The 11,648-nt window shown below is 37.3% G+C and overlaps 1 protein-coding gene across 5 annotated transcripts in view; it reads right to left on the bottom strand.

Moving 5' to 3' along the window:
* Positions 1-11,648, bottom strand: part of FBXL4 (F-box and leucine-rich repeat protein 4) — a 48,341-nt gene that overhangs the window by 4,883 nt on the left and 31,810 nt on the right. For all 5 annotated transcript variants that reach the window (XM_014543922.1, XM_014543923.1, XM_014543924.1 and 2 more), the window contains one exon: positions 537-608. In XM_014543922.1, the coding sequence (XP_014399408.1) occupies positions 537-608 (72 nt within the window). The remainder of the gene's footprint in view (positions 1-536; positions 609-11,648) is intronic.

The following is an 11,648-nucleotide window of genomic DNA, read 5'->3' as shown; positions in this document are numbered from 1 at the left end:
TGGATTTCATGGACCAATAAAATAATAATAATAATAATAATAATAATAATAATAATAAAAAAATACCTGAGTTCTAACACAGAATATCCACCTTTTTATCTCACCCAGTAAGGCCAGTAAAACAAACAAAACACAAAATAAACCTATCTACTATCATCAACATTTCCAGAAATAATCTCAGAACTTAAAAAATTAATTAAGCTTTGTGAAAAACTCACTCAACTACTGACATCTGAGTATGATTGATCACTTATTTTATAAAGAAACCAGAGAAGTAGATAACTTGTCTACATCTCACTTGAGGCAGAACCAAACTCTTTTGCCACACTATACTTCTCTTCTTGCTCTCATGGCTAAATAATGTCAACATTTCAAAGATATACTCTCCACTTTAAGAAAAATGTTTGAAAGTGGGGTTCAACTGTAAATCAGAAAAGCTGTGGGTGGGGGTGGGGTGGGATGAGTCAGGAAAAAATTCACCCAAGGGAAGAAAAAGAGAATGAGCAACTGAGAATAACGAATTTTCAAATACTTACCATTACACAACTACCCAAACTGAGGTGTTGAAGCTCTGAGCAGAAGTTCAAAATGCTGAGCAGTGCTGTTTGCTGCCCCAGGGACCACATCAGAAGCAAACACAGAAAGTGAAAGAAAGTGAAACAAAGAGAAGAGGTCAATTAGACATTAAAGGCTGTCACTACTTCTCCTGAAACAGAGCTCAAAATCCAGGTTACAGACACCACAAATGCCATTTAATGAGTCCCCAGGTGCTCCCACCATTGATTGGCTGGGAGTCAAGGTAATCATTACCAGTCTCCAAGTAAGTTGTCACTTTGCATGTGGTTTTGCATGCCCTAAAGATACCTATATTCCCCATGACCTCTCATTTTATTTCCCAAACGTAAGCAATTTGAAAATCTGGTTAAGGCTGAACAACAAGACAAGCTAAACAACCTCCCCCTCCAAAAACAAACAAATAAAAAAAAACCCACAGTGGGCTGGTGACACTCTGAGGAACAGTGGCAGCTCTGACATTCACCGATCAGCAGCAGCCTGATGGAACTGCCAATAGAGTTGCCCGAAATCAGGATTGAGCTGGTGACTTTAATGTCAAAGGATTCTCTCCGCTGACAAGGATCCCAACAACCATTGAACACCTGTCACTAGCAACATGCTGACTGAAACATATATAACGTGCACTTTCTAGTTATGTTCCTGCCATTTCAGCCCATCTATCCTGGGCAATGCAATGAAACGCTCGCATCACTCAAGAAAGCCAAAGAAATGCTAGGCTGTGACATAATCCTGATAACTAAAATATTTCTAAAGTCATAACTTCATTTGATGACATGTCTGCCATGAAAACTTGTAAAAAAATGCAGAACATTCAAATTTCTAATTTTTATATTCTAAATGAAGAAAAAGGCTACTCCAACTTTGTGGCAAAATTTCTTTCTACATATTTGAACTAAAACATATCTAAGAAAGTTAAGATACTATAAAACCTATGTTTAATCTGTTGCAAGTGTCCAGAATCTGAACAATATTAGTTAGGGAGAGGTTGACAAATATGTCAATGACAATACAAAACATCTGTTCAAACCCAGATAAGATTCTCAATAAGAAAATAAAGTAATGAAATATTTCACATAAAATAAACGTAAGGCAAAAATAAAATAATCCTTGTTATAATCGGCCCTAGAGAGATACTAGACTTAAGACTGGTTCACTATTGGGTGTTTCTTTAAATTTAAGAAAAAAGTTTATATTGATTTCATGCTTAAGTTTTAATACAACTTATAACATAAAAGGCAATCCCATGTAGCTCTCAGAATGTTGACATTAGAAGAGATATATGAAGATAAGTTAATTTTCAGATTCTCCATAATACTTAGCTATTTTAACTTATTAACAGATGGGGAAATGACATGGTTTGTTTTTATTAAAGTATCAGATCCTTACAACAAGATGCTTTGTAAGATTTTCCCATGAGCAAGATCCAGAATATATCAGAGAATTTTTAGAGAGGATTCCATATATTCTTGTAAGAAATTTTAAATTCACACACACACATACACACACACACACACACACACACTTTATCATAGAATTTGTTTGGTAATGTAGTTTTAAATTACTTACTACAAATAATTTCAAATATACAGACAAGTATAGAGTCCATAAAACAAACATCTGTTTTGCCTTCTTGGCTTATCTTTCTCTATTTGTGTATCTCTCCATCCATTCGTATACTTCCTCAGAGGTAACCTTTATCAGGATTCATTGTTTAAAAACATGCCAAAGATTATATTTTATTATACAGTATGTGTCCATAAATAGCATATAATATTGTTCTCCATGGTTTTTATACAAATGGTATTTTATTATGCATGTACTTCTGCATCTTCCTTAACAGTGTTTGTGAGGGATTTGTCCATGTTGATACTTACAGCTTTAGTTCTGACTTTTTAATTGTCTACTATTCCATTATGCAAATATACTACAGCATAGCCCTAGCTGGTTTGACTCAGTGGATAGAGCATCGGCCTGTGGACTGAAGGATCCCAGGTTCGATTCCATCAAGGGATCAAGGGCACATGCCTGGGCTGTGGGCTCAATCCCCAGTAGGGGGCGTGCAGAAGGCAGCCAATCAATGATTCTCTCTCATCACTGATGTTTCTATCTCTCTCTCCATCTCCCTTCCTCTCTGAAATCAATAAAAATATATTAAATATATATATATAAAAACAGCATACACTTTCACTCAAGGAATAGTTTGCTTACAAGTTCTACCATAACAAAGAATGTTAGAATAAACATTCTTATAGTGCTTCCTGTGCATTTATAGAAGAGTATTTCACTAGAGCACATACTAGAGAAGAATTTCCAGGGGTTTATGTATGGCCGACGTTATTAGATTTTCCAAAATAGCACTCCGAAGTGATTGTATTAATTGACACTCCACCAGCTGTGTAAGAGTGTGGGGTCCCCACATTTCTGCCAACATATAGTCTTCTCATTCTTTTTTATTATCTGTCTGATGAGTATGGAATGGTATAATTTGCATTAGTGTAATTCCTAGTGAGTTTGAAAATCTTTTCATGTTTATGCGCCAGTCATATTTCCTCTTCTGTAAACTGCGTAATCATATTTTTTTATCGTCTAAAGTTTTATGTATGTCTCCTTTTCCCCCAATGTGTGTGTGTGTGTGTGTGTGTGTGTGTGTGTGAGGTACAGCAGCTTCCTGTTCTTAGAGGTGGTACTTCATAACCCTTCTGTCCCAGGCAGATCCCTTGCAGTGGTTCTCAATTTTCTGGCCCTTTAAATACAGTTCCTCATGTTGTGACCCAACCATAAAATTATTTTCGTTGCTACTTCATAACTGTAATGTTGCTACTGTTATGAATCGTAATGTAAATATCTGATATGCAGGATGGTCTTAGACGACCCCTGTGAAAGGGTCGTTCAACCGCCAAAGGGGTCGCGACCCACAGGTTGAGAACCGCTGCATTAGGTTGTTTCTTCCTTCTTGACTTGTAGGAATTTTTTTTTTATGCTGAATACCAATCTTTGTCAGTTACATGCATTACAAATATCTTCCCTAAATCTAAGACTTGTCTTTTTGCTTTGTTTATAGAATCTTCTGAGACATGAAATTTTAAATTTTAATAGTCACATCTATCTTTACATGTGTATTCTGCTGTCTTTTCAAAAAAGTCCCTCTTTGCCCACAGAAGGATATTCTTCTATTATTATTTTTGAATGACAACTTTAAAATTTTTCTTCTTTGCACTTAGGTTTTAACCCAACTGAAATTGATTTTTGTACATGGTAAGGTACCAAATTTCATGGTTTTCTCCTTAGGAATAACCTCTTGTCCCAGTTCAATTTACTGAAGAGTCTATCTTATTCACTGATTTGTGATGCTTTCTGTCATATATCAAGTTCCCTTGTATGTGTGAGTCTACTTCTGGGTCATTGTGTTTCACTGGTCTACTTGCCTTTTCCGACGCTAACACTTCAGTCTTAATTATTATACACGCAGGCAGGAGAAGGGAGGCCCACGAAGAGAGAAACAGAGGCCTCTGGCCAACAGCTCTAAGAGGAACTCTGCCAACAGCCACATGTAGTAAGTCTATAAATCTAGTAAGGAGAATACCCTTTCTTCATTCTGTAAAACACTAAAGAGCCTTTTGCTCTTTCATATTTTAGAATCATCTTAAAATATTTTAGTTTACCTTTTAAAAAATATGAAAGATTCATTTTTCTTTCTTCCCCCATGATCATTATTTAATTTACTGGCACTTTATCAATTTCTGTGTCATTATCATTTATTATATCTGACACCCTCTTCCTGAAATGTTCTTGTTGAAAACTATTTTTAATAGTTCTTTTAGTAAGCATCCATGAGTGGTAAAATCTTAACAACAAACATATACTGAGTAGTTATTAACATGTCAGCATTGCTGTAAATTCTTTTTCTTAAAATATTCTTTAAATTGTTGACAGTATTACAGATATCTCCCATTTCCCCCTACCCCCTACCCCCCACCCCCAGGGCTTCATCACCCTAATGTCGGTGTCCATGGGCAGTGCATATAAATATATTTGGTTTATCTCTCCTTGTCCCCCCACCCCTACATCAAGGTATGCCTCCCTGCCTCAGGTCTTATTTTGCTAGTCAATTCATTTTGTTCATTAGATTCCACAAATAAGTGAGATTATGTGATATTTGTCTTTCTCTGATTGGTGCTATAAATTCCTTATATAAATTAATCCTCACAACACCCTGTTCATTTAATAAATATTTATTGAATGCCTACTATGTGTTAAGTACTGTTCTGGCACTTGGGATATATCAGTCTACATGGCAGAAAATAACCTATAAGGTACACATCATTATTCCTATTTATAGATAAGGAATCTGAATCACAGAAAGTTAAATAATATATTGAGCCTTTAAATATCTCCTCAATCTTGAATGAGTTTAGCCAGGCGTAACATGGATTCCAGTTATCTTCTTTTATCATTTTGAAAGTTTTGCTCCATTACCTATCAGCCTCCATTATTTTGATAAGAAGTCTACTGTCAGTCTAATTATCTTCCTCTGTAAGTAATGTCTTTTCTCTCTGATAGCTCTTGTCCCTTTCTCATTTATATTCTGCAATTCCATCACATGTCTAGGTAAAAATTTATTTTAATTTATCCTGTTTGGTATCCCAAGTGAACATTTATTTAAAGACTTACATCTTTTTTTCATGAACAATCAAGATTCTTAACAATTCTCTCCTCAAATATGGCTTCTCCATCATTTTTTCCATTTTTTTCTTCTGGAACTCTAATTAAATGAATTTTGGAGTCTCCCAAGTACCAGTGCCTATAGTGGTGTTAAAAATATGTCCACAAATTGTTCTATACTTCTTCCTCCCAGAGGTGAAACGTAATTCTTCCCCCTTTGTGGATGGGGATGGACTTAGTGACATACTTCTAACAAACAAAACATAGAAGTGACAGGTTACTATGATGGCTAATATTACGTATCAATCTGATTAGGCCACAGGGTTCCCAGATATTTGGTCCAACACTATTCTGGCTGTTTCTGTGAGGGTGTTTTTGGGTGAGATTAATGTTTAATCAGTATACCAAGGAAAGCAGAGTATTCTCTAATGTTGGTGGACCTCATCCAATCTGTCAAAGATCTGAATAGAACAAAAGGCTGACACTCCCCCAGGTAACGGAGAATTCTCCCTTTAAATTGGGACATCGGCTTACTCCTGATTTCAGACTCAAACTGAAACATCAGAGCTTCCTGGGTCTCAGTCTGTAGGCCTTACACTGGAGCTACATCATTGTCTCCCCTGACAATGAGTCTCTGGCTTCCCAACTCACTGTGTAGGACATGGGACTGGCCAGCCTCCGTAACCACATGAGCCAATTCCTTACAATCAAGATACACACATACACTCCCTCTCATTCCTGTATTCCTGGAAAACTCTAACTAATAGTTATAAGAGGGCTGTGGCTCCCTCCCCCATTGCTCATTTAGGAAAAGCCAGCTGTCATGCCAGGAGAACACGCAGGCAGGAGAAGGGAGGCCCACGAAGAGAGAAACAGAGGCCTCTGGCCAACAGCTCTAAGAGGAACTCTGCCAACAGCCACATGTGTGAGCTTAGAAGCTGATCCTCCAGGTGCAGCCAAGCCCTGAGATGACTGCAGCCTTGGCAAAAATGGCTGCAACCCTGTTGGGAAGCCTGAGCCAAAACTGCCCAGGCAAACACTCCCAGACTCCTGACCTACAGAAATTGTGTGCCATCGTGAACATGGGGTGTTTTTTTAAACCACTAAGTTTGGGGGCAACTGACAGACAGCAATAGATAAAAAAATAAGATATAAACTACTTACAGCAGTAACTGATATTCAAGGCTTTTATAAATTTAAGTGCATTCCTCAGACTTCTCTTCCAACTTAACAGTTTTTTGTATCTAATTTAGAATTTATCAACTTACTTTTTATTATAATGACTACCATTTATTTTCTAGATTTCTAATCATTCTTTTTCACAACTACTTATGTTGCTGTTTTAGTCTATTTATAGTCCATAATTTCTTATGTTTATTTTAAAAAATATTTTTCCTTGTTCTGTTTAAAAATATGTTTTCATTTACTTCTTTGAACTCCAACCCCTTTCAGTCTTTATTCTTCCCTGTCTAGGGGCCTCGCAGATTGCCCCACTCAGAATCAGGACTTATAATATGACAGTTTATGTCTTTTGGAGGAAAGCCCAGGTGCTTTTCATCAACAGGCAGGGTGGTTTGCATTTTTACTTACTTAATTTATAGATATGCATTCTGCCAAATAAACTGTCACAGAAAGAAGAAAATACAAGGGCAGTGTTGATAGCCAACAGAAGTAAACATCAACTACTTTTGTTGTCTTCTGGTTCATGAAGATGAAGGCAGCAGGGTCCTTGAAACTGTTGTCCCAGCCAGTAAACAGCTGCTAAACCACATTTAGGGATTACTGTCATATACTAGTCCCCCACAATACCTGTAATCAGTTTTTTCACTTCTTCAGATTCTTTCAATTTATGCTCTATCATTCTTGAAGTGAGGCAATCAAAACTGGATGCAGGTGTTCCATTTATAACTCTAACTTTTAAAAAAACACTCTTGGTTTTCTTGTCTGCTGCTAAGCAACAGAATGACATTCTTACTGAGTTACCTGTCATGCCCCATCTCACCCCCACCCCAGATTTTTTTTTCCAAACAAAGAAAAGTTAAACAGGCTCCAACGTCTAACACTAATCCCCACTGGTTTAGTAAAAGCACAGGACTTTGCTTAAAGACACTTTTTAGGCAGTATGTTAAAAAGTTATTCTTATGCCATCCTTTACAAGTTGTAACAGTTTGCTAGGGCTGATAGAACAGAGAACCACAGCTAGGTAGCTTAAGCAACATTAATTTTTTCATAATTCTGAAGGCTAGAAGTCTGAGATCAAGGTGTCAGTAGGGTTAGCTTCTTCTAAGGCCTCACTTCTTGCCTTGAAACTGACCATCTTCCAGTGTCTTTACGTGGTCTTCCCTGTATGGTATCTGTGTCCTGATCTCCTCTTCTTATAAAGACACCAGTCATATTGAATTAGAGCTTACACTATTGACCTCACTTAACCTTAATTACCTCTTTAAAGACCCTATCTTCAATACATTATGAGATATTAGGAGTTAAAACTTCAATCCTATCTAATAATAGACAAACATGGTAATTGACCGTACCTTCGCTATGCCTCCCATTGGCTAATCAGCAAGATATGCAAATTAACCGCCAACAAATATGGCGGTTAATTTGCATACATAGGCGCGAAGCAGCGGAGCGAAGACTGAAGGCGGCTCCGGCCGGAGCAGCGAAGGCTTGAAGGCGGTTCCGGTCGGAGCAGCAAAGGCTTGAAGGCGGCTCCGGCCGAAGCAGTGAAGACTGAAGGCGGCTCTGGCCGGAGCAGCGAAGATTGAAGGTGGCTCCGGCTGGAGCGAAGGCCTGGGTCCTGGGTGCCAGAGGAAAACCGGTGCCAGCAGCCAGGGGAAGGGAAGGCCTATTGCACGAATCTTTTCGTGCAACAGGCCTCTAGTATATGAATATTAGGGTAACACAATTCAGCCCATAACACAGTATTTAAGAGTACGTACGTTGCAGACATATGCCCCCATACGGGTAAAGGACAATTATATCTTCTACTTATTTCCAAGTGGTTCAGGAAAAAAAAAAATGAACATAGTAGGGGAACCTACTTTTTATGCAACTTTTTGCATGAAACTTTTTTTTTACTTTTTAAGCCAATTATTTCAAAATAAAAGCTTTTCCTTTTAAGTACATAAAAGTCTTAATTGATGAGTTAAATTTTTACAGCACTCCTCTCATGAAAATACACCATCATGCATGACTAAAGAAGTACTTGCAATCAATGTTTATCATACATAAGAATCTTGTGACTACAGATGTAAAGGACCAAAGGAATTGAAACAAAGTCCTTCCAATCATTATACATCTAACGCTACTATAATTACTCCCTTGTCACATAGAAGAAACTAAGTACAAAAGTTTTTTTCTTCTCTGTTCTAAGTTCCCATCTTTTGCCTAAAGTGTTGCCTATGCAACCCTAAAAGATCCCCAAATTCAGTCAAAAGGAAACTACCCTATTTACCAACCCATTTCACTAATTATTCTGGGATCACACAGTAAACAAGGCCTAAATCTCAGCTCTAGGGTCATTTCTTCTAAAATGTTTTCCCAACATAGACCATTCTCAAACCAAGTACAAACCTGTGACATTGTTAACATGCATTGGGCTTCTTATAAAGACAGTCCACTCATCTCTCTTTAACGTACTAGTACCTTGTTCTTTACTAGGCATGTATTTACTGCTCTGCATCTACCTAAATTCTACAAATGAATACCACTAACTCTGCAAATAACTTACCTAGCGATGACATTTTGTTTTGTTTGATATTATAATAAGACAATTGTTATTTCTCTGATAAAAGTGATTTTTCAGATATCTTAAACACATAAAGAAAAAGATCTCATGAAGTAAATTAACAAAACTATAGTGAACTACATTTCACTACCTTTTAAGATTAAAAATTCTGAACAAATACAGTTTACATATTTTCTTACAAGTTTTTCAAGTTGCTGATCCACCCACCCATCTGCTTAGTAAATGTGGTTATTCTGTAGAAAGACAAACTTATCTTATAACTTATCTAATAATGAAAAAAACACGTTTGCTAAATATCTACTACTATACACTATCGTGAATAACAGACACTGTTCTATGTACTAGCTGTAAAGAAGTAAACAGTCAAACATGATCCCTCCCATTATGAAGTTTACAATTTAGGAATGAACATTTCTTTTACCAGAAACAAATCCTAAGAGTGAAAGAGATAATGAAGCCTAAATTTCTCTTAGCACATGACAGAAAACATATTCCTATTTAGGAAGATCTATAAGAATACTTTGTGGAGGTGAGGATAATTGTGTAAAAATGTACTGACTAAATTCTATACTATCATTTTTGCATTTACACAAATCCATTTAATGTATAAAGTGGTTTGTTTTTTTACATGTTTGACCTAATTTGGTCTTCTCAATAGCCTATGTGAAAGGGCAAGGTGTGGTGTTTTTATTTTAATAGACAAAAATTTTTTAACTTAGTATAACCCAAGCACATAAATCTTGGAAAGCCAAGATGAGGTGCATGGGTAGACACTCAACCACTGAGCCACGTTGGCCGGGCTGGGGAGAAAACTCTTAATGATCTAGGCCACACCATAAAATGTTGGACCAAAAGTTGGTGACAATGACACCTGGGACTTGTTTTAAGGTTGCTCTTATTTTAATAAAGCACTGGGATACATCCCCAGTTCCTGACAAGGTTACACACGAGGCTCAGTAGTCAACGCAGCAGCCATGTTGGTGAAATCTATCTAGAGAGAAGCCCAGTCCCCTGCGCCCAGTGCCCTTTTCACCAAAGGAGCCACATCAGCATGCCAGGTCTTACCTACCAGCATATAAGGCAATTCGCACCCTGCTACTACATGTTCACTCATATCGGGTAATCACACTTGCAAATGCCAGCCATGCCTAACCACTTCAGAACATACCACCCAGACATCAACAATACATTATTTTACAGACCAATCAAAACATGGACTAACATTATCTTTACCCTGGCATCCAGGGTCAACAGTTTTCTCATTTTACACATAAAGAATCTAGGAATGTCAGAGACAATGTGACTTAATCTAGATCATTAAGCTTGTTACTGGCAGGGTCATCACTAGAATCAGTCTTCTTTCCACCATACCAGGTTAAACTCTAGCTAAACATTTTGCCCCAAATCAGGAATGCTGCATTACAAAGAAGCTCTTATACTCACACACTTTCAGGCTTTCATGGATTAGGAAAAAAAGCTATGCCTAGAAAAAGGTATCTAATTTGATTTGCCAAATAAAAAAAATAAAAGAGTTATACACCATGTGGTTTTATAGGTAAATTTTATCTAACAGATAATTCCCATTTATTCAAGTTATTAGAGATCAGATAAAAATATGGGTGTTTCCCAAATCATTTTGCTATGCTGTCACAATCCTAGCCCCATACCTAATAAGAGAGCATGGAAAGGAAAACCACAGTTCAATCTCCTTTCAGGAAGCAGATGAAAAGTATTTATAAGTGTAAACCCTTAAAGAATATTTACTATGGCCTTGGCTGGTGTGCCTCAGTTGGGCATCGTCCCATGCACTAAAAGGCTGCTGATTCGATTCCCAGTCAGGGTACACACCTGGATTGCCGACTCAATCCACGGTAAGAGGCGTGAGGAGGCAGTCTATCAATGTTTCATCTCATATTGATGTCTCTCTTTTCTCCCTTCCCCTCTCTCTAAAAATCAATAAACTATTCTTTTTAAAAAAAGGAATATTCACTATGAATCAGACACTGTTATAGATAATTTATGTGTATTAAATAATCCTCACAACAAATCTTTGAGATGCATACTATTATTATCTCCATTTTATAGAAGGGAAAGCTGAAGTACAGGGGATCAAGTAATATCCAAAAGGGAACATGATTAGTAAGTGATAAAACTAGAATCTATATCCAAATAGTTTGGCTCCAAAATGTTGGGAAATTAACCTAGCTAAGTATTATATTAAAAATATGTAGGGATTACTCCAGGAAAGCAAGGATTATTCAACACAAACCATTATATTTATAATAATAAAAGCGTAATATGCTAATTAGACCAGACGTCCTTCTGGGACGAAGCTGGGGCTGCAGTTGCCATGGCTGCGAGGGAGGGATCCAGGCAGCTGGCAGTGGCTGCAAGGGAGGGATTCAGACAGTCGCGGCTGCGAAGGCCTACTCTAGCACAAATTTTGTGCATCAGGCCTCTAGTTAATAATAAAAGAAGAAAAAAGATAAGTGTATTAACAGAAGCTTTAAAAATTTAAAAGATACATTTCTTATAAAATATTCTTAAATAAGCCCTAGCTGGTTTGGCTCAGTGGATAGAGAGTTGGCCTGTGAACTGAAGGGTCCCAGGTTCGATTCTGGTCAGGGGCATATGCCCAGGTTGTGGGTTTGATCCCCAG

Source organism: Myotis brandtii, unplaced genomic scaffold, assembly GCF_000412655.1.
Source record: "Myotis brandtii unplaced genomic scaffold, ASM41265v1 scaffold343, whole genome shotgun sequence".
Taxonomy (NCBI): Eukaryota; Metazoa; Chordata; class Mammalia; order Chiroptera; family Vespertilionidae; genus Myotis; species Myotis brandtii.
This window is presented reverse-complemented; position numbering and strand designations above follow the sequence as displayed.